This window comes from Dermochelys coriacea, chromosome 23 (assembly GCF_009764565.3).
Source record: "Dermochelys coriacea isolate rDerCor1 chromosome 23, rDerCor1.pri.v4, whole genome shotgun sequence".
In the NCBI taxonomy this organism is placed as follows: Eukaryota; Metazoa; Chordata; order Testudines; family Dermochelyidae; genus Dermochelys; species Dermochelys coriacea.
The window spans coordinates 5,548,761-5,572,060 of record NC_050090.1 but is presented as its reverse complement, the minus strand read 5'-3'; the positions used below and the strand labels follow the sequence as shown (position 1 = coordinate 5,572,060).

At 52.8% G+C, this 23,300-nt stretch overlaps 1 protein-coding gene across 3 annotated transcripts in view; it reads left to right on the top strand.

The window, feature by feature from the left end:
* The window catches only part of LOC119847405 (peptidoglycan recognition protein 3-like), a 65,336-nt gene extending 46,127 nt beyond the window's left edge, over positions 1-19,209 (top strand). Inside the window, exons 1-5 of one of the 3 annotated variants that reach the window (XM_043501312.1) lie at positions 12,079-12,306; positions 14,453-14,524; positions 16,016-16,217; positions 17,315-17,433; positions 18,820-19,209. In XM_043501312.1, coding sequence (XP_043357247.1) covers positions 14,470-14,524; positions 16,016-16,217; positions 17,315-17,433; positions 18,820-18,923 — 480 coding nt within the window. In that variant the 5' untranslated portion in view covers positions 12,079-12,306; positions 14,453-14,469 and the 3' untranslated portion in view covers positions 18,924-19,209. Of the gene's footprint in view, positions 1-12,078; positions 12,317-14,452; positions 14,525-16,015; positions 16,218-17,314; positions 17,434-18,819 lie in introns of those variants that run through there. The other 2 variants (XM_043501313.1, XM_043501311.1) reach the window with 2 other exon arrangements.
* Positions 19,210-23,300: the final 4,091 nt, after the last annotated feature.

The following is a 23,300-nucleotide window of genomic DNA, read 5'->3' as shown; positions in this document are numbered from 1 at the left end:
ATTTGACCTAATTTCGTAGTGTAGACATACCGTATGTAGAAGTCCAGTCTGTCATTTCGACTGTCAGGAGCAGTCCATGCAGAATTCTTCTTCTTGTAGTATTGGTAGGAGGGTTCCTATGGGTGAATGTGCTGTTCAGTGGTGTGTTGAAATATTCCTTGAGTCGGAGACAGCAAAAATAGGCTTCCAGATCACCGCAGGTGCATGGGGGTGGTGGGGCAGAAAGAGAGTCCCCAAGATAGGATGGACTCTTCTGCTGGGCTAAGTGTGTGGTTGGATAGATTAACCATATTGTTGGGTGAGTTAAGGGTACCACTGTTGTAGCCCCCTGTGGCATGTAGGAGTTTAGATGGTTTACTGTCCTTTTCCCTCTGGAGAGAAGTAAAGTGTGCATTGTAAATGGCTTGTCTTGTTTTTGTAAAGTCCAGCCACATGGAAGTTTGTGTGGAAGATTGGTTTTGCTTACTCTGTCCCCATATCTACTCTAGTAACACCATCATAGGCCCCAACCGCATGAGCCACACCATCAGGGGCTCATTCACCTGCAGATCTATCTACTAATGTGATATATGCCATCATATGCAGGCAATGCTCCCTGCCATGTACAGTGGCCAAACCGGACAGTCTCTACATAAAAGAATAAATGGACACAAACCAGACATCAGGAATGGTAACATACAAAAGCCACTAGGAGAACACTTCAATCTCCCTGGGCATTCTATAACAGATTTAAAAGTAGCCATCCTTCAACAAAAAAACTTCAAAAACAGAGAAAGAGAAACCGCAGCGCTACAATTCATTCACAGATTTAATACCATTAATTTGGTCTTGAATAGGACGTGGGAGTGGCTGGCTCACTACAAAAGCAATTTTCCCATTCTTGGAATTGACACCTCCTCGACAATTATTGGCAGTAGACCACATCCATTCTGAATGAACTGGCCTTGTCAGCACTGGTTCTCCCCTGGGAAGGCAACTCCCTTCTCTTCATGTGCCAGTATATTTATGCCTGGTTTCAGAGTAGCAGCCGTGTTAGTCTGTATTCGCAAAAAGAAAAGCAGTACTTGTGGCACCTTAGAGACTAACAAATTTATTTGAGCATAAGCTTTCGTGAGCTACGAAATCACTTCGGATGCATGAAGTGAGCTGTAGCTCACGAAAGCTTATGCTCAAATAAATTTGTTAGTCTCTAAGACGCCACAAGTACTCCTTATATTTATGCCTGTATCTGTAATTTTCTGATATATACTGAACGAAAATTAAATAAATAGACCCATTCAGCCCGAATACTAACATGTTCTGATATCTTGTGTCAAGTCACTTAAAGGACCCTGGTTAGTTTAACATTGGAATGTCTATTCTTACTCTTCAATACAACAATTGAAATAGGGGCTCCAGTTTCTGGTGTATTCTGAACAGGGCTGAGCACACAAATGATGCCCAGTGAACAATCCAAATGGAAGAGTGTCGGCATGCTGTCTCTACGTTCAGACAGATTAGGGGCAACGGGGGCACAGGAAGGGGGGCAGGGACACAGTGCAGGGGTTCGGGAGTCCACGGGGGCCAGGGGGCGCCAAAATACAAATTTGCCCAGGTGCCATTTTCCATAAGGCCGGCCCTGATTTCAGCTGGCCGTGGGGGAGCCTCCCTGCTAGCGCAGGCTGGGCAGGCTCTATCACCAGAAACACTGTCCCACGGCAGCTGTAACGCTTCGACCCGATGACCAGCGATCTCAGCTCTACTGAGCTGCAGCAAAAGTCTCTGGACGGAGACTAAACAGTTTAGTCATCACACACTGGAGAAAGGAGGGGTCCAAAGTTGTCTAGGACTCTTAGGCAGAACCCGCAGCCCCAAACACCTGCTGACCTCTGGCTCTCCCTCTTCTGGGCCTGCCAAGCATCACTCCCTCATCCCAGGGAGTAGCTGTGGCCTACTTGCCTCCCGGCCTAGATTGTTGCCAGCCTCCTGGTTATGTAGGACTCTCCAGCTGAGCCTCCTACCAGTCAATTCCCTGCTCCCTGTCTCCTTCTCCAGGTGCAGCTGGTGCAGTTAATTGGGCCTAATTTATCCTCTCAGGGCCAGGTTAGTCCCCACAAACTTCTTTTCCTTGCCTGCAAATTATAGTGAGTTCAGCCCAAGCAGCCCGGGAATGCAATTTCTTCCAAGGACATGCTCAGCCGAGACGTCATGACATTGACTTGTTGGGCAACAGAATGTCGTAAGAAGAGCATGGCATGGATTTTATTAACACTGCTTGTCAATGATTTTGTGACTATACATACTGGAGACTTCTTTCTCTAATTGTCACTGTAATTGGCAGTGAAAGTCACTAGATTTGTCACTGGTCACTTTGACACTTATTTTCTCACTAGCCAAACCAAAAAGTCAGTCAATCTAGTGACAAAGTAGCTACACTAGCAACACCCGGGGGGGGGGGTGAGATGGGAGAAGCTGGGGCAGAAACAAGACAGAGTTTGATAGGCCCATCTAGCAGGGAGGCTCCCCCACAACCAGCTGAAATCATAGATTCATAGATACTAAGGTCAGAAGGGACCATTCTGATCATCTAGTCCGACCTCCTGCACAGCGCAGGCCACAGAATCTCACCCACCCACTCCTATGAAAAACCTCACCCATGTCTGAGCTATTGAAGTCCTTAAATCATGGTTCAAATACTTCAAGGAGCAGAGAAGCCTCCCTCAAGTCAACCATGCCCCATCAATCAGGGCCAGCCTTATGGAAAATGGCACCTGGGCACATTTGTATCTTGGCAAACCCTGGCCCCCGTGGGTCCCTAACCCCTGCTCTGTGCCCCTGACCCTGCCCCACTCCTGTGTCCCCTTTGCCCCCAATCTTACAGACAGCATGCCAACACACTCTTTCCCAACACACACTGTCCCTGTCACTCCCCCCGCCCCCCACCCCCACTTCAGCTGAAAAGCGACTGGCAATCTAGTAGGGTGCCCATGGAACGATGGGCTCAGGAAACCTGCATCATGTGATTCTCTGCCTGCCCCATGAGGCATTGCAAACCCTTCTCAAAGCACCCTGCAGCCAGTTGCACAGTGGGATAGCTACCCACCATGCACTGCTCTCTGTGTCGAACGACACAAGAGCTGCTAGTGCAGATGGGCTCTGCTGACACAAGGAGCACAGTGTGGGCACGCAACAGCGCTTTAATTACAGCTCTTTCATAGATTCATAGATTCATAGATACTAAGGTCAGAAGGGACCATTCTGATCATCTAGTCCGACCTCCTGCACAGCGCAGGCCACAGAATCTCACCCACCCACTCCTATGAAAAACCTCACCCATGTCTGAGCTATTGAATCCTTAAATCATGGTTCAAAGACTTCAAGGAGCAGAGAAGCCTCCCTCAGGTCAACCATGTCCCATGCTACAGAGGAAGGCGAAAAACCTCCAGGGCCTCTCCAATCTGCCCTGGAGGAAAATTCCTTCCCGACCCCAAATATGGCAATCAGCTAAACCCTGAGCATATGGGCAAGATTCACCAGCCAGATACCCAGGAAAGAATTTTCTATAGTAACTCAGATCCCATCCATCTAATATCCCATCTCAGGGGATTTGGCCTATTTACCCTGAATATTTAAAGATCAATTACTTACCAAAATCCCATTATCCCATCATACCATCTCCTCCATAAACTTATCGAGTAGAATCTTAAAGCCAGATAGATCTTTTGCCCCCACTGCTTCCCTTGGAAGGCTATTCCAAAACTTCACTCCTCTGATGGTTAAAAACCTTCGTCTGATTTCAAGTCTAAACTTCCTGGTGGCCAGTTTATACCCATTTGTTCTTGTGTCCACATTGGTGCTGAGGTTAAATAATTCCTCTCCCTCTCCTGTATTTATCCCTCTGATATATTTATAGAGAGCAATCATATCTCCCCTCAACCTTCTTTTAGTTAGGCTAAACAAGCCAAGCTCTTTAAGTCTCCTTTCATAAGACAAGTTTTCCATTCCTCGGATCATCCTAGTAGCCCTTCTCTGTACCTGCTCCAGTTTGAATTCATCCTTTTTAAACATGGGAGACCAGAACTGCACACAGTATTCTAGGTGAGATCTCACCAGTGCCTTGTATAACGGTACTAAAACCTCCTTATCCCTACTGGAAATGCCTCTCCTGATGCATCCCAAAACCGCATTAGCTTTTTTCACAGCCATATCACATTGGCAGCTCATAGTCATCCTATGATCAACCAATACTCCAAGGTCCTTCTTCTCTTCCGTTACTTCTAATTGATGCGTCCCCAATTTATAGCTAAAATTCTTGTTATTAATCCCTAAATGCATAACCTTACACTTCTCACTATTAAATTTCATCCTATTACTATTACTCCAGTTTACAAGGTAATCCAGATCCTCCTGTATAATATCCCGATCCTTCTCCGAATTGGCAATACCTCCCAGCTTTGTATCATCTGCAAACTTTATTAGCACACTCCCACTTTTTGTGCCAAGGTCAGTAATAAAAAGATTAAATAAGATTGGTCCCAAAACCGATCCCTGAGGAACTCCACTGGTAACCTCCCTCCAACCTGACAGTTCGCCTTTCAGTAGGACCCGTTGCAGTCTCCCCTTTAACCAATTCCTTATCCACCTTTTGATGTTCATATTGATCCCCATCTTCTCCAATTTAACTAATAATTCCCCATGTGGCACGGTATCAAATGCCTTACTGAAATCTAGGTAAATTAGATCCACTGCATTTCCTTTATCTAAAAAATCTGTTACTTTTTCAAAAAAGGAGATTAGGTTGGTTTGGCACGATCTATCTTTTGTAAAACCATGTTGTATTTTGTCCCATTTACCATTGACTTCAATGTCCTTAACTAATTTCTCCTTCAAAATTTTTTCCAGGACCTTGCATACTACAGATGTCAAACTAACTGGCCTGTAGTTACCCGGATCACTTTTTTTTCCTTTCTTAAAAATAGGAACTATATTAGCAATTCTCCAATCATTCGGTACTATTCCTGAGTTTACAGATACATTAAAAATTCTTGCTAATGGGCTTGCAATTTCAGGTGCCAATTCCTTTAATATTCTTGGATGAAGATTATCTGGGCCCCCTGATTTAGTCCCATTAAGCTGTTTCAGTTTCGCTTCTACCTCTGATATGGTAATATCTACCTCTATATCCTCCTTCCCATTTGTCATGCTACCATTATCCCCAAGATCCTCTTTAGCCTTATTAAAGACTGAGGCAAAGTATTTGTTTAGATATTGGGCCATGCCTAGATTATCTTTAACCTCCACTCCATCCTCAGTGTTAAGCGGCCCCACTTCTTCCTTTTTAGTTTTCTTCTTATTTATACGGCTATAGAACCTTTTACTATTGGTTTTAATTCCCTTTGCAAGGTCCAACTCTACTCGACTTTTAGCCTGTCTCACTTGATCCCTACATGTTCTGACCTCAATTAGGTAACTTTCCTTGCTGATCCCTCCCATCTTCCACTCCCTGTATGCTTTCTGCTTCTTCTTAATCACCTCTCTAAGATGCTTGCTCATCCAGCTTGGTCTACAACTCCTTCCTATGAATTTTTTCCCCTTTCTTGGGATACAGGCTTCCGATAGCTTCTGCAGTTTTGATTTAAAGTAATCCCAGGCCTCCTCTACCTTTAGATCCATAAGTTCTTCAGTCCAATCCACTTCCCTAACTAATTTCCTTAATTTTTGAAAGTCAGCCCTTTTGAAATCAAAAACCCTAGTTGCAGATTTATTTTTGTTAATCCTTCCATTTAGTTTGAACTGAATTAGCTCATGATCACTTGAGCCAAGATTGTCCCCTACAACCATTTCTTCTATGAGGTCCTCGCTACTCACCAAAATTAAATCTAAAATGGCATCCCCTCTAGTCGGTTCAGCAACTACTTGATGAAGGAATCCATCAGCTATCGCATCTAGGAAAATCTGAGCCCTATTATTATTACTAGCACTGGTCCTCCAGTCTATATCTGGGAAGTTAAAGTCTCCCATGATCATGCAGTTTCCATTAGTATTTACTTTATTAAAGACATTAAAAAGGGCTGTATCCATATCCAAATTAGATCCCGGAGGTCTATAGCACACCCCAAGCACTATCGTAGGAGAGGCTTTACTAGTTTTCTTCTCCAATGTAATTTTTGCCCAGACAGACTCTGTCTTATCCATTGCATCGCTTCTTATTTCTTTACATTCTACCTCATCATTGATATACAATGCTACTCCACCCCCTTTACCTTTGTTTCTGTCTTTCCTAAACAGCACATACCCTTCAATACCTGTAGTCCAGTCATGACTACTATTCCACCATGTTTCTGTTATCCCTATAATATCTGGTTTCACTTCCTGCACCAGTAGCTCTAGTTCCTCCATTTTGTTACCTAGACTCCTCGCATTGGTGTACAAACATCTTAATTTTTGCTGTTTGGCCTCGCTCACATTTTGTACCCTATTAGGCACAGTCATTCTACATCCAGTATAACCTATTAGACTAGTATCCACACCGCCCTCACTCCTTATATACATTCTCCTACCCACGGCTGTATCCATTCTTACTTCATCTTCTTCCCTCTCAATGCTAAAATCTGGCGTGGAGATTTTCTGGACATCTCCCATCCATCTCCCCCCAATTCCTAGTTTAAAGCTCTCTTTATCAGTTGTGCCAGCCTCGATCCTAGAAGTCTATTTCCTTCCCTACTGAGATGAAGTCCATCCCGAGAGAACTGACCTCTGTCCATGAATGCTTCCCAGTGGTCATACATCCCAAAGCCCTCCTTATAGCACCACTGCCTAAGCCATCTGTTGACAGTCATAATCTTGTCAGACCTTTGTTGCCCTTCTCTAGGAACAGGAAGGATCCCGCTAAAGATCACCTGAGCCTCAATTTCCTTAAGCATCTTCCCCAGCCTAGCATAGTCTCCCTTAATACTTTCCAGCGAGAATCTAGCCGTATCATTTGTTCCCACATGAAGGATAATTAGGGGATTCTTTCCCGCTCCCTTTAGGATCCTTTTCAACCTCAGGTCTACATCCCGTATCTTAGCACCCGGAAGACAGCACACCCTTCTATTCTCAGGATCAGCTCTAGTTACAGGCCCCGATCACATAGACCTGCCTTTTCCTGGTGACAGTGCTATTCTCCAGTGTCTCCCCTGTTCTCTCTGGCTGCAAGTTCTTTCCATTCCTATTTTCCCTTACAATCTTCTTCAACCCATCCTGTATCCTCCTGGGGCTCATATTTGGTGTAGTCTCCCTTGACTCTTCCCCTTTTTCTATAGGGCTAGCCTCTCTTCTCTTCTTCCTTACCCTTCCACCTTCAGCGACTACCTGCTGAGCCCCTTCATTTTCCAACTCTGCAAACCTGTTCCTAAGCTCTATTTCTCCTTCACTAGCCCGTCTTTTTCTCTGCCTGGTTCTTTGAGTCACATGTTTCCACTGACCACTTTCCTCATCCAGTCTCCCCTCAAAATTCCCCAGCCCTGCTTCCATCCGTGAGTCTGAGCTTTTCCCTTCAGATACCTCATATCTTTGCTCCATCATCTGCTCAACCCCCTTCCTAAACTCAACCAGACTTTCCACCTGCATCTCCAAACCTCGAATCTTTTCCTCCATCAGCTCTATCAGACGGCATTTCATGCAGACAAAACTCTTACCGGTTCCCCCCTCCAGGATCATGTACATACCACAGCTTCCACATCCAGTCATCCTCAATGTGTCTTTCACTGCAGGAGTCACTCCCACAGCTGCCTCTGTATCTGTCATCTCCTTCCCACCTAAATCCTGTTAATCTGGGAAACAGGAGCCACACCAAAAAGACCACACACACCCCAGCAAAAGCAAACCCCAAACAAGCACCACAAGCCAAACTCCCCTTGCAAACTCCCACTCAAACTCCCCTGTTTAGAGCTCTGTTTGCTAGCTCCTGTGCCGCTGCAGCTGTCTTTCATTACAGTAACATAACTTTTGGTGACAAAACTCTGCAGTGTCGACATAGCCCAAGAGAATAATGGAAGGAAAAACCAGGAGCCCTGTCATAAATATAAAGGGAAGGGCAATACCTTTAAAATCCCCCCTGGCCAGAGGAAAAACCCTTGCACCTGTAAAGGGTTAAGAAGCTAGGATAACCTCGCTGGCACCTGACCACAATGACCAATGAGGAGATAAGATACTTTCAAAGCTGGAGGGAGGTGATTCTTTTTACCTTTTCTTATATTCAGTTTCTTACAAAAAGAATTTTAATATAAGAAAAGGTAAAAAGAATAACCTCTGTAAAATCAGGAGGATGGTTAATACCTTACAGGGTAATTAGATTCAAAACATAGAGAACCCCTCTAGGCAAAACCTTAAGTTACAAAAAGACACAAAGACAGGAATATCCATTCCATTCAGCACAGTCTAATTTCTCAGCCATTTAAAGAAATCATAATCTAATGCATATCTAGCTAGATTACTTAATAAGTTCTAAGACTCCATTCCTGTTCTGTCCCCTGCAAAAGCATCACACAGACGGACAGACCCTTTGTTTTTCCCTCCCTCCAGCTTTGAAAGTATCTTGTCTCCTCATTGGTCATTGTGGTCAGGAGCCAGCAAGGTTATTCTAGCTTCTTAACCCTTTACAGGTGCAAAGGTTTTTCCTCTGGCCAGGAGGGATTTTATAAGGGATTTTCCCTTTATATTTATGACAAACCCATTTACAGGACACCTCCTAGCCCCAGGTGGAGTCTTCACTGGGTGTGAAATGTGAGCGCTGCAGAGGACAGATGCTGCTCCCAGCCTGTACAAGGGAGTCAGGATTTTGTTTGCACACAGAGGCCGGGTGATGAAGATAAGAGAGGGCTGGTGATTATATTAAGGATCTGGAAGCTTTTTATGAGGCTGGGCAACCGGAATCCCTGGGCGGGAAGGGGAGGGGTTGGGAGACAGATCACAGAGGACTCAGAAGACCTACAGCCAAGGCTACGCTGAGAAAAGGGGGAGATTTGGGGGCAAAGGTGAAAAGAAGGGGCCAAAGCCCAAGGAAGGGTTACCCATGTATAGAGAAGTTCCCAGTCTGCCTGTGGTACTTATGTGGCCCCTTCACAGTAGTGTCTGAGCCTCACAAGATCTAACCAATTTCTCCTCCCAGCCCCGGTGAGGTCGAGCCGGGCTGCTCTCCCCATTGTACAGATGGGGCACTGAGGCCCACACAGACCAAAGGCCAGATCTGCAAAGGTATTTTGTCACCTAGTGGGATTTTCAAAAGCACTTAGAAGGTTTTGGTGCTTTGTAAACCCCACTAGATACCGAGCTGCATCTTTGGGTGCCTAAAAGCCTTTGAAACTCTGCCCTTAAAGCCCTGGCCTGAGCTCAGACAGGAAGCCCATTGGGGAATTAGAACCAGGTCTCTCAGTGCTAGCTCCCTATGCACTGGGCAAGCCTCTCTCTGCTGCATGCTGCAAAACAAGGACTCAGATAGATGGGAGCGAACCCAAGGTGGCCAGTTCTCTGAGCCTGCAGCAATCAGTGTGGGGCTATTGGGAAGGATGTCGTGGTTTACAACGTGAAAAGCAGCCCAGATGTCAGAAAGGATGAAGAAAGAGAGAGAATGATAGATCACTGAGCCCCCATGGGTGGCAGGTTCTGCCCCAGGCTGGGCTGCAGAGCAACAGCTGCTGTGCAATTTTCCATTTACCTGGAAACCATTATGTTTTGTCATTCTGTGTTCTGAGTGTGAGAGTTGGAAGGAATGAGAAGGTGCCAGATGAGGATCAGAGGTGATTATGCCTCAAATTCTTAGAGTTTCTGCTGTATTTAGGCCAATTCCAGAACAAAGACCAGAAATTGCATCCACAGAGTCCATAAAGTCAATGATTATTGTCATGATTTGTATTATTCACTGGACACCATCTGTGTGCTCAGCCCTGTTCAGAATATGCTAGAAACTGGAGCCCCGATTTCAATTGTTGTATTAAAGAATAAGAATAGACATTCCAATGTTAAATCTAACCAGGATCCCTTAAGTGGCTTGACACAAGATATCAGAACATGTTAGTATTCGGGCTGAATGGGTCTATTTATTTAATTTTCTTTCTTTATACAGGAATTAGATACAGTGCTCCTGTAGGCTCATTTCTAAGTTATTCTCTGCAAAAATACCAGCGTTTTCAGGTGCCTAAGTAGCCCTGGAATCAGGGTTAAAGTTGCCCCCCAGATCCCCACCTACCAAAATCTGAAATGGTGACCCTGGGAAAAGTGCCTCGAATAGATGGAGGAGCTCAATAGAAGTATGGGGGCAGCTTCCAGGAAATCCCAGCAAGCAGAGAGGCAATTGTGGGTGGCTGCCGTGAAGGAGACATTGTGATATTATTGACAGAATCTGAAACAGTATAGATCGCTGTTGTAACCACTGTTATATATTTGCAGCAAATATTGTACAAAGGTTGTCGTGTGAGGTGTCTATGGGAAGGTTATGATTTGCTGGTTATAATTATGCTATCTGTATGTGTGTATCATTTTTGTATTTGAAGTTATGAATATTGGCTCTACACTGTCTGTATTTCAAAATGATTATCCTATTTGTATGCATGTATCCTTATTATATGTAAAGTTAGGAATATGGACTATGTATCAATTACAAAAGTGTTTGCACCTGGGGAATGCGCTCCAGATAAAATGCGATCAGTCTGGCCGGTTAGTCAATGAGCCATTAGGGAAAACAATAGGACTCTGAAGATGCTAATCTCCCATCTTGCTGAGAAGCTTCCTGAGAAGTTGCTTTGACACTGCAGGGCCATGTGATCATGTCACCTCATACTGGTCCCCATCTTGGCCTACTAGTATTTTTCCACTAATAGGGGGTCAGGACCAAACTGGGAAACAAAGGATTCCCACCATGTGTAAATACTATTTAAGGTAGGGACGTGAGTAAACCCTGACCAAGATGACTGCCGGAAACATCTGAGAATCAAAGACAACAGGGGAAAGAAGTGCTGAGCCTGGGATGGAAAAGGTGTCTGGCCGGTGAAAGAAATACCTGGAGTTCTAAGCTGCAAGCAAGAGCAGTTTGTCATCAAGAAACTCTGCAAAACTGCTTAAAACAACATTTTACGGTGAGAAATTACTACTTGTAACCAGTTTCTTTAGTGTATTAACCTTAGTTTGCGTGTTTGCTTTATTTGCTCAGTGATCTGCTTTGATCCGTTTGCTATCCCGTATCATCACTTTAAATCTACCTGTTTTAGTTAATAAACATGTTTTTGTTTATTATAAAACCCAGTTTGTGGAATTCATAACTGGGGGGGAGGGGCAATAAGCTGTGCATATCTTCCTCCACATTGAGGGAGGGAGCAAATTTCATGAGCTTACGCTATACAGTTCTCTGTGCAGCCCAAGACAACACAATTTTGGGTTTGCACCCAGAGGGGGTGTGTACTTGAGTGCTGGGCAATTCTTGAGCTGAGTCTTCCCAAGCAGAGCTGATTTCAGGGTCTGTGTCTTTCTGCAGCTGGATGTGTCCCTCCTTGTGTGTATGTGCTGGAGGAGGTTGAGGGCCTGGCTCAGCAGGACAGTGTAAGGGAGCCCAGGCTGGTGCAACAGGTAGGCTCAGTGGTATCCCAGTACATCAGTTGGCACCGCAGGAGGAAGGGGGGACAACCTATCACATAGGTCACTGTGTGTCTGTGCAGCACCTGGCACGATGGGGCCCTGATGTCGGTTACTGTGTCTCTCTGTAGTGCCCGGCACGATGGGGCCCTGATCTTGATCACTGTGTGTCTGTGCAGCACCTGGCATGACGGGGCCCTGTGATGGGTGTACAAATCGTCCCCAGAGAGGGAGGGGTTAGGGAACTACCTGAGCCCAGGTAGTAGGGTTGCCAACAGTCCCTTATTACAAGGGACGTCCTTTATCTTTTCATCTCTGTCCAACTAGATTGGGAGCTGCTGAGTGATGCAAAAACCAGCAAGAAAGATGCTGGTGAATGTAGGTGAGTCCTGCTTTTTGATTATGCTGATGATAATCTCAGAAGGTGGGGCAGGGCAGAGGTGCTAAAAAAACAGCCCCTTGTTTGGGAAACACAATATAGGCATGAGCCACCCTTCCTGGCAGCTCTGCACTGCCATACCTGCAGGGCCCTGCCCGGCTGGAGGAGGAGCTTGGCAGGGAGCAGAGAGCAGCTCCCTTGAAAGGCACCAGTGGACATGAGCAGGGCTGGGATCTGCAGCTCTGCAGAAGGAGCCTGGTAGCAGGCCCAGCTGATGCTCTACCTGAGCTGCTGAGAGGGCAGGACTCTGGGCATTTGCAAGGTCGGAGACATCGACACAGGTTTGTTCAGGTCTGTGCTTTTCCCTCTGGCTTGGGGAGGCCGGTCGGAAGTGACCCGGGAGGGGGGGAGGGCGGGTGACGCAGAGCTCTCCGGGGCAGGTTTCAGCTGCCTGCATTTTGGCCCTGCTGGAGCCCGGGGAAGAGGATGGTCCAGGGCTCCCCAGCCAGGGCTGGAGGCACACGGCCTATCCCTGACACTAGCGACTCAGGACTAGGGAGATCCCCCATCCCAGAGAGTCCTGACACTGGGGCTTTGGCCGGGCGATGCCCGAAGCCCTTTGCTGGACAGTGGAACTAGGATTTGTTGGACCCTTTACGTACCCTGGAGGGGCTGGACACGGCCTGTGACCCAGCCAGAAGGCGAGACAGGAGGGGACAGACAGCCGCAGGGTGGGAGCGGCTACCTACAGGGGGCACCTGGACAGAGAGTGTCTGTCATGCCCTCACCTGAGCACTAGGTGGGAGCTGTGGGTGCAGATCCCTTCCCTGGTCCCGATCTCGGTCACTGTGTGTCTGAGCAGCGACTGGGGTAGTACAGAGAGCCTGGAGCACTGGGCTTGGGGCAAGATGTGAGGCCTGAACCAGAGGCTGTGAACCAAAGTCAGGCCATGGGTTAAAGCAAATGCTGACGAGTTTACTGTCCGGTACGTGTACTGGGCAAACTTGTCGCTCGTGTCCTAGGCACTAGGGATTTACGTAAATGTAGCTTAGCTGGGACAAATGCATTCAATTTAGTGCCAAATAAAGTGGTTGGACAAAATAATGAAGAGGAAGGTTTTGCCCAAGATCTCAGGACCCAGGGGAGGTAACAGACGAATGGTGTGACACACGGAAGGGGGGACGTAAGCTGTTTGTCTCAGTCTATCACTCTCGGAGTACCTCGCCGTCAGCCTTTGTGTGGCCGAGGGGACAGGGCGACTCCTGCTGCTGACTGAGCCACTCCTTGCCACTGGGCACTCGTGTTAGTGAACCTGTAACCACGGAGCCAGGGCGCCAGGACTGTGCCTTCAGGGCAATGAACCTGGCCGAGGGCCTTTCTCACCAGACAGACCGTGCTGTGGTCTTTCTTTGTAAGTACCATTGAGGTCTGCTGGATTCACATCCTGCCTTGTCTGCTGTGCGTGTTGGTAACATTTGAGCTCCAAGAACAGAAACTCCAGGCAGCCTAAACAGTGTTACTGAGGCAATGACATTCCAGCCTTCAGCACTTAACAACGCCTGGCGTGACGGGGCCCCGATCCCAGTCACTGTGTGTCTGGGCAACACCCAGCACGACGGGGCCCAGATCTAGGTTGGGATCTCCAGGTGCTGTCTTAGTGCCCTGCAGCTGGAGTTCAGGGGAACTGGGGCAGGCAGCGTGTCTGGATCAGTCGGAGCAAGAAATAGTGGCCCGGACGGTGGCTGAGATGCTGTCCCCCTGGTGCGGTATTCCCCAGCTCTCCAGGCTGGGTTGTGCTCTGTGCTCAGCCTTGCCCACGTTGGGATGAAGGTTCTGCCCCTGGGGTCATGCTGCCAGGCTAGAATTGCTCCCTCCCACTTGGAGCACAGTCTGTCGGCCCGGGTGCTGTACGAGCCCAGCTTGGTCTTTAGCAACTGCAGCCGCTTGGTGAAATCCCCCCCACACTCCTTCCTCCTCCATGGCTGGGCTCCCGCCAGCATCGGCACAACGGTTTACTGACCAACTACCCGGCCCCAGCCCCCTTCACCCTCCCAGGCACTTATAGAGAGCAGCAGGTGCCAGTGCCTGGAGCTCACTCTCCTTCCAGCTCTGCAGGAAATCAGGTGGGCATATGCCAGCCCCCCGTCTGTGGCGCCACAGGGCGCCGGTCTCCATGGACCAGCTCTGCCCCCCAGCACAGCTCTTCTCCCTGCAGCCCCAGCTGGGCAGGGGGCTCTTAGTACATCTGGGGCCACCGCCAAGCCTGCTGCTCAAGGGGCTGCCATGGGGATCTGGGAGCTCAGGAGGAAGGGGGGTCTGGGCAGGGCTGGGACATTGCCCTCAGCCAACAGTCCGGGCTTGGAGCCCAGGGCAGCCTGATCACAGGGGGATCTGCTACCCAAGGACTCTGGGGGTGTTTGGCTTCAGCCCAGCAGTGCCCCCTCCTGGGGGTGGCAGGCTGGCTGAGACGGGCACGTGTCCCCACAGGGCCGAGCGAGAGGAAGATGCTGCTGCTGACGCGGGTTGTGTGGCTCTTAGTGCTCTGCGCCATGGCGCTCGGTGAGTTCAGATCCCCAGGGCTGGGGGTGCGGGGCAGAGCTGGGAATCCCTGATGTAGCTGAGAACCAAGGGGGTGGAAACACAGGTGTGGGAAATTAACGATGGAGGTGCCCAACTAACTCGCCCCCTGGCCTGATGCCCAGGAATGGGCCTGCCCCTGCAGATCAGGAGACGCCCCTCGGCTCCAGTCCAGCCCATCCCTCTGCATGGCAGGGCTGGGTCATCCCCTGCCACCCATTCCCCAGAGCCCTAGTGTTCATCAGCCCAAGGGACGAGGCCCCTGGCCCTGCTCACAGGGAGCCAATCCCAGAGTGTCCCCCCCCCCAACCAAGGCCGTGTCCCCTGCCAGCCCAGTGCCATCTGAACTGCCCTGGAGCACCCAAGAGCTAGAAAGTGCCAGCTCTCAGCATGCAGAGGGGCAGTGAGCTGAGGCTGAGTGGGGAGGGCAGGGGAAAGGGGACTGGGGAGGGGGGAGCAGTAACAACACGAGCTGGTCCCCAGCTCCCACCAAGGCCCCGTTAGCAGGTTTTGTGCTGGGAATGTCCCTGCAGCCTAGAAATCGCCCCCTGGATCAGAGCAGGGCCCATCTACCCCGGTGTCCCGGCTCCAGCAGCAGCCAGTGCCAGACGCTCCAGAGGGAGGCACCAGACACCCCCTAGTGGCTCATGATGGAATAACCTGGCTACTGGGGAATTTCCTTTCTGTTCCCATCAGTTAGCGGCACCAAGTCCTGGGGCAGGAGACCATCCAGTCCCACCCACTGTGACGCTGGCTGTCCTCGTTCTCCATAGAAACCTCTGATTCGTTGCTGGATCCTACTCTTGGCCCAGTGACAGCCAGTGGCAGGGAGTTCCCCAGTCTGATTGTACCCAATGAGCCTTTTCTCTGCGTCAGATGTTCTGACCTTCCAGTTTCTGGGGCACTGGACTCCATGCTGGTCACCCTGTCTCTGAAAGGATCTGGCAGGAGGTGCAGGGGGCTGAGCAGTGGGAGGCCTGAAGGATCAGGGGGCTCCCAGATGCAGAGAGAGCAGAAATGCTGCGGAGCGGAGGGGACAGGTTGGAGGGATGCAAATGACCGGAGGGGGCAGAGGAGACAGACAGGCTCAGAGCCGCACACCCTGGCTGGGAGCTTCCCCAGCCCGGGCTGAGTTCGGAGCACCAGCCCCACTCGCCATCTCCAGCCTAGTCCTTGCTTGGCCTCCCTCCAGCCTGGCCTGGCTCCCCGTTCACCCCTTTGCTGCCAGTGGCGGGTGCTGCTGCGGGGTGAGCAGGCTCCTGGCCAGGCCTCTCTCCACCCCCGTCACATTTAACGCAGGGCTGCGCATCCCCCCTGCGCCGTGCACGGCCTTTGCTGGCCCCCACCCCATTGCCGCGGCCCCGACCCCACTCAGCGCACCAGCCCTGGGCCCGATCCTGCTGCTTGGGCTGGGGCAGGTGGGGGGCACCCACATTAATCGTAGCCCTTTCACCCCTTCCCTGCATGGCACAGGCTGCCCCCGCATTATCTCACGCAAAGTGTGGAGTGCCCGGCCCCCGAAAAGCAGGGTCCTGCTGAGGACCCCAGTGTCCTACGTCATCTTCCACCACACGCGACAGAAGTGGTGCTACTCAGCGTTCACCTGCATCCAGAAGGTCAAAACCATCCAGAACTACCACATGGACAAGAGGGGCTTGGCCGACATCAGCTACAAGTGAGGGGGCAGGATGGGGTGGGGGGCCTCCCCACAGCTGAGGGCAGACTTGGTGCCATTACCCCCAGGCAGCCACAGGGGGGGTAGCAGAAACCACACTCAGGGGAGAGCTGGGGCTGGTGGGAATTTAATATTTTTGACCAAAAAGAGGGAATGGGGGAGGGGTGCACCCAGAGCCCCAGCTGTGGGGGAGGGGTGATGGGGGGCACAGAGCACCCCTGGCAGGGGGAAGGTAAAATGGGGTTTATACAGAGACCCTTCCATTGTGGGGGCGGGGAAACACCCTGTGAAGTGGGGGAGGGAGCAAGGGAAGGTGCTGAGACTTGGGGGGTGGGAACCAGGTCCAGGCTCGGAAGGACCAACTCAGAAGCTCCTATCGCTGTTTCTCAGGCAGTTCCTCGGCAGCTAGGACCCCGTGTGCCCCCCCCCCATGCCCTGCCCAAGTGCTGGTGCCCTGTCCCATCCCCTGCCCCATCCCAGCAGCTGCCGCCAGTGCTACGGCCCCTCCCCCAGGCCGGGACCCACAGGGGCTGGAAGACGGGACCAGGCTGGGCTGTGGGCCTGCTTCCCAGTGGCCAGCACTGCCGTGGCTGCTCCAGCCCCTCCCCCAAGTCCTACCCCCCCATGTGACACTGGGGGTCAGCGGCGGGTGGAAAACATGGCCGGTGCAGAGATGTGTTTGCACCTTCAGCTCTCCCAGTTCTGCCAACCCTGCCCGCTATGAAGCTGGGAATTTCCCGGGGGGCGGCAGGTCCCTGCACTGTTCTCCTGCCCCAGATCTGGGCCAGCTACTGCCCTCGCTTGGCCCCCAGCTGGGTCCTGGAGAGGCCCAGGGCTGCTTCCATAAGGGGAGTTACACACAGCGCCACCTAATGGCCAAACAGTCCAATACCGGTTAGAGCCCCACACACATTCCAGGCCCTTTCCTCAGTGGGTTTTTACCTCCATGGCAGAGGATTGAGCTTCTAGCTCCAAGAGTCCCAGGTTCAAACCCGGGCAGGGTCAGCGACGACCCTGGGGGAGCTGCCGAGAGCGATGGGGAGGGGAGGGTGCGGCCGACGTGCCTGTGCGGGACTCACACTGCGCTCTGCCCGCAGCTTCCTGATCGGTGAGGACGGCAGAATCTACGAGGGCAGAGGCTGGAGAACGAGGGGGGCCCACATCAAAGGCTTCAACTATGAGTCCCTGGAACTTGCCTTCCTGGGCACCTTTTCCAGTACGTGGATCCCTTCTATAGAGATTTCCCCAGCTAGGCCCCGAGGGAAGCTGGGAATCCCTCCTGCCGGGCTCCCACCCACAGCGGCTCTCCCCTGCTGACCTGATGCCCAGGGAGGGGGGTTCTGCCGCGGGGACCATCTCCAGGTGACCTAGGAATTGGTGACTAATGACGAGGGGTCGCTGCTGTCGAGCGACCTGGCTGGCTGCGAGCAAACAAGGTGGAGTTTTAATCCAGCGAAGCAGAAGGGCCGGGATCGGGCCCAAGGAACACAGGCCAGACCTATAGCCCGGAGCCTGGAAAGCAGCGACCCAGAGAGGATCTAGGGCCAGGGAAAGCAACTGAGCAGAAGCAGCTCATAGGACCCTGGAGCTGTAGCGACCTTTGGCTGTACAGGGAGGGGGAGAGCGAGTAGAAGCGGGGGGGGGGGGTTACCTGTGTACGGCATCATGGGGCCCGTCACTGGATCCCCTGACTGGCTCTGGTGGCCATGAGGAGTTTGCTCCGCTGGCTAATCGCCCTCCCTGTTCAACATTTGCACTGGGGACCATGTCTGGCTTCAGCTCCCAGACCCTGGCCCCTCTTCTGCCTTTCTCCACGCGGCTAACGCACCCACCAGGTCCTGTATTTCCTCCCCGGGTGATCACCTGGATGGGCTGAGCTCTGCCGTCCCACCCTGGCAGCCATTTCTCCAGCCCAGGGATTGTGTTTGTGGCTCTTTTGTGGGCCCCAGAGCCGGGCACAGGATCCAACATCCGTCTCCCCACGGCCGGACACAGGGGGAAAATCCCCTCCCCGCCGTTTCTCTGATCTCATGGGCCCTGCGTGTCCCCACATCACCCTGGGAGCTAGGCTGTTGCTTGTCCATTGTGACCCCTAGATCTTGCCCAGAGCCCGGCTCTCCAGGGTGCAGCCCCTGGCCTGGAGCTGGGGCCTGCATCCCTCAAGCTGTAACTGTCCATGGGGCTGGATAAAATGCATTTGGTTTGCCGGGGCCCAGCTCGCGCTGTAAGATGGCCCTGGCCTCACCGGGCAGAGAGAGCCTGAGCTGGGAACTCGCAAGAGGGCTGCAGCTGGGGGCGCTGGGCACACGGTGCCCCCTCCCAGCTGAGAGCTTGGGGGTGGGGGATGGGATTCAGTGAGAGATCTGTCCCTGGGCTAACCCAGCTGGCCTCACTGCCATACCGCTGGGCTCCGCCACGGTCAAGCTCCCCGTGTAAGGGGCACCAGGAAATGCAGCAGGTGGGTGGGGGGGAGTGACATTGACGTGGCCAATCGAGACCGGGAGTATGGGGGCGTTATTTATTCAGGCCACAGTCACATCCCCTGAGCAGCAGACACGGGACAGAGATCAGGGTGAGATTAACAGGGGGATGCTTTATCCAGCAGGTACAAAGCCCAGCGCCGTCGCCCTGAACCTCAGCAAGAAACTGATTCAATGCGCCATCTCCAAGGGCATCCTGAGCCCCAACTACGTCGTGATGTACTAACTGACTAACCTGGCACTGACCTCTCCAGGATCATCAGCAGGGGGCCCAGGTTCAACACCCGAGTCCCTGCAGCCTCGGGGCAGCCCCTGTGCCCATCGCTGACCCCACCCGTGGCTTCTACCTGCTTGAGCAACACCTCCTCCCCCCAGCAGGGGGCAGCCTCCTGCTTCTCACCCACCTGCTGCCTCCTGGGGCCCAGAGAGCAGGGGTCTGAGAGTTGGGGTTACGCTCCCCTCTCCCCTGGGCTCTGCTGCCCCCCTCCCCCGGGGCTCAGATTTCTAATGGTGCCTGGAGCCACCTGCTTCCCCCAGGCTGCTTCCTTCGGCAGACGCCAGGCCTAGCCCCTCGCTCCCGCCCGCAATGGGCACGTCAGCTTAGCCCGGGTCCACACACAGCCAGGCCCAGGGTCTTCCAGCGTCCGGGGGGTGGGGCCAAGCCTCAGCTGAGCTCCGTGGCGATGGCCCTGCCAATCCCTGGGCAGCTCAGGAAATGTCGCCTCCATTCCCGTGTTAAGCATCTGAGCAATTATCAATTCCAGAGTCAAACCCGCCTCTGCCCCCAGCCCCCCTGAGATCTGCAGCGAAGATCTGACCTGGAATCCCCCAGAAATTGGTCGCTATTGAACCCCCCCACAAAGGGAACCCAAGTGTCCCCGAGCCCTGACACTCAGCTCTGCCTGGCCCCCAGGGTCTGGCTCTCAAAGCTTTCAGCCCTCGCCCCTTTCACCTCGACAATCCGTTCCCGCGAGCCGCTCTCTCTCGTGGGGGGGCAAAGTGTTTGGATCTTCACACAGCAGGTGCCTGGGAAGGACCCAGCGGGGGGGTCGCAGAGTCCCACAAAGGGGTTTTTAATTCAAGTGCAATTTGCCTTTAACCCAGCACCCCTGCGGCTTAGCGCTTGCTTTGCTTGGGAGCTTCTGAGCAGTGAAAATAAACCAGCTTCCAGCCCATGAAAAGTTGAAGCACCGGGAATCATTTCATCTCCTGTTAAACCATAACCACCCCCCACCGCTGGGCTGGGCTGGGAGAGCTCAGAGGGTGTGATTATGGTCTGTCAGATTAGCACTAAGAAGCCCCCTTGCGGCAGGTGCTGTACACACAGAGCATGAGACAGACAGTCCCTGCCCTAAGAGCTCCCAGTCTAACTAGACACAGGGTGGAAGGGAAACTGAGGCACAGGGAGGGGAAAGGGTTTTACCCAAACTCACAGGGCCAGTTAGTGGCAGAGCGTGGAACAGATCCCATGGGTGCAGTCAAGTGCTCTGCCCACTAGGCTGTGCTGCCTCTCAGTCCAGAGGGAGGAGGTGGAGAGAAACCAAGGGGGCGCTGGTTCCACATGGGTCACACACAGGCCCGGCAGGAAGGGAAGAGGAGCTGGGGTTTGCTCCTGTTGATGGGAGCTGGGGCTGCGGCTGGAGACCGGTGGGAGGGGGCTGGAGCAGAGGGAACAGCCATGCCAGCAGCAGTGTCCCATCCGCACAGTGCCCAGGGCTGCCCAGCATGTGGGGGCGCTATGGGAAGGGGGCAGCAGCACTGACGGGGCAGCTCTTTGTTACGAGAGGCGCCCCAGGGCTGGATGGGCCCCATAAACAGGAGCACCCCTGGTGGGCCGGCAGCTGGAGGCCACACTACAGAGAGCGCAGGCCTTCCTCCCTGCAGCCCCCGGTGTCCTGCCCCTGGCACAGTCCAGGTTCAGCCCAGTTATTCCGGCTTCTGAGCCATGGGCCCCAGGGGACACGACCAGCTGGGATTGAGGCCCCCCTCTGGGGCAGCTGGAGCTGCAAAGAATATGTGAAAGCCCCCAGGAAGGGAAGGCCCAGCCCACTGGGCATCAGCCTCTTCAGAGAGTGAGACCTCCAGGGGCTCAAGCAAGAGGTTTCATTTCTGGGCCAGCCCCAGTCCTGCTGCAGCCACCGACCCTGGCCAAGGCAGGGTCTCAACACAATCTCCCTTCCCGTCCTTTCATCATAACACCTCTTCCGGCCCCTGCAGGGCTGCCACAGCCCAGAGCCCTCAAGCCACAAGCTGCCTTGCCTGGACCCTGGGGTGTTTTGGCCACTGGCTCCATGGAGCTCTGCCCAGGAAGAGCGAAGGATCCTGTAAGGCCCAGGGAGGGGCTGGTCCCCTTGCCAGGGGAGGCTCTGAGTAGTCACAGCCACAGGTACTCGGCCAGGAAGGCAGCCAGGATCTTGCAGAGGTTCTCCACGGTCGGGGGGTGCAGGTTCTGCTCCGTGTCCTTTATCATGAGTCAGACCCACAGGAAGGGGGTTGTGATGAGGTGTAGCACCGGCACTCCTGTGGCCAGACAGATACCCGGACGGTCAGCGGGGATCCAACCTGGGACCTGCAGCGCTGGAAGTGCATCTCCAATAGCTGTCAGCAGTAGTAGGCTGTTATCTCCATGTGGCCCAGCCACTAGAGGGCGACTTGTGCCACATTCTAAACCCACACACGGCCTCAGCAGATGTAGCCAGACCCTCAGGCACCAGGCCACGACCTGACCTTACATCCAGGAGCCGCCTGCTCCCCTGACCTCGCATGGAACAGATAGCCAGGTGCATTATGGGACAGGGTGGCCAGGCCCAGAGACTAGATAGCAATAATGTAACTATAAAGTGTTTTGCGTCCCAGGAGCCCAGAGCCCACATTAATAACACCACCACCTACCTCTTTTCAAGAGGGGATCCCAAAGCACTTTACAAAGGAGGGCGGTCTCATTATCCCCATTTTACTCATGGGGAAACTGAGGCACAGTGAAGGGAAGGGTTTTGATCAAGGTCATCCAGCAGATCAGTGTCAGTGCTGGGACTAGGACCCAGATTTCCTGAGTCCCAGACCATTGCTCCATCCACTAGGCCACCCTGTCAGCATTCACACACAGCCACCTCTGGGGTGGTGTGTGCCAGGCAGGCCCACAGTAATGCTTATCAATCGCACTGCACTTGTCCCCAGTGGGTCCCAAAGCCAGCTCAGCCTTGGGCTCAGCGAGCGGGCGGAGCTGCAGGGACTGATGGGGTGGGGAGGGCTGTGGAGTGGGATTGGAAAGCACCAGGTCAGTGCCTGGAGCTACATGGGACTTTTCAGCCATAACTTTTCTCACACATTTTTAAAATGAAGGTTTCTTCCCCTGCCTCCCCCCCTGTCCCCACCAGCTCACATTCCTCCCAAGGGCAAATTTCACCCTGCCCTTGGTCTCTCCTTCACAGCAGCTACCCCCAAGAGGCCATAGGTAGGTCAACGGACGAATTCTTTCATCAGCCTAGCGCTGTCTACATTAGGGCACAGAGCAGGTTTACTACCATGCTCAGGGGTATGAATTTTTCACACCCCTGAGCAATGCAGCTGGGCTGACCTACCTTTCTAGTGTGGAGCAGCCCTCAGGCCCTCTGCAGACTCAGGCAGTTTTGCTGTGTCGGTCACACCCGGGGCAGCTTCCCAGCAACGGGTTCAGGCTGGATGCAGACTCAGGCAGTGTCCATCACACCAGGTCAGGGTTGGAAGGTTTTCTTTGCAACTGTGAGGGTTGGAAACTTCCTCTTTGAAGTGAAAGCCGAGATTCTGACGACGTCACACCAGCCACATAAAAGGATCCCCGGGCTGGATCCAGACGACACCCCCTACAGACACCTGGCTGCTAAGTGAGGCAGTGCCTTCTGGTTATCCCTCCACCCGGCATGCTGTGGTGTGACTCCTGGGAGCCAGGACAAGCCTTGCTCCTTTACTGGGGGAGCAATGGCGAGCAACTTCCGGAGACACCAGACATCCAGTCTCTGTAACTGAACATACACACAGCAATGCCTTATCCATACCAACTGCTCACCCAGGCACCCGATGGTGCTTTCTTCCGAGCAAGCATATGCAGCCACCATCAATATCCCACCGCATTTTTTAAGACAAAGAAAAATGCAGCTAGTGCCACCCCATCCAACATACTTCAACGCTTAGCCGAGCGGCAGCCATAGGGATTGTTCGCCATTTGGTCTGTTTCTGCACGGCCGCAAGGGCTCGATGGCCTGCATGGGCGCTGGGTGAACCAGGCTTGGGGAGGCTAGCCCCTAGTCCAGCCCACTCCTTCTGCCCAAGGCCCTGCCCCTCCTGCTGAAGCCCAGAGCCCCACCCCCCAGCCCCGAGCCCACCTGGCTCCCTCCACAGCCCACTGAGTGGACACCACAGCCCTCCTCCCCCAACCCTGGAGCGCCCGGTGGGTGGGTGGGTGGTGTGCTCTCATCTCCCACACACACGCCAGTTGGGCGGTGCGGTCCTGCTCCTCCAGCCCCAGAGTGCCAGGCGGTTGGCCATGCTCTCCCCCACCAGCACACCGGGCGGGTGAAGCAGCCCCCTTCCCCAGCCCTGGAATGGGCAGGAGGCACAGCCCACC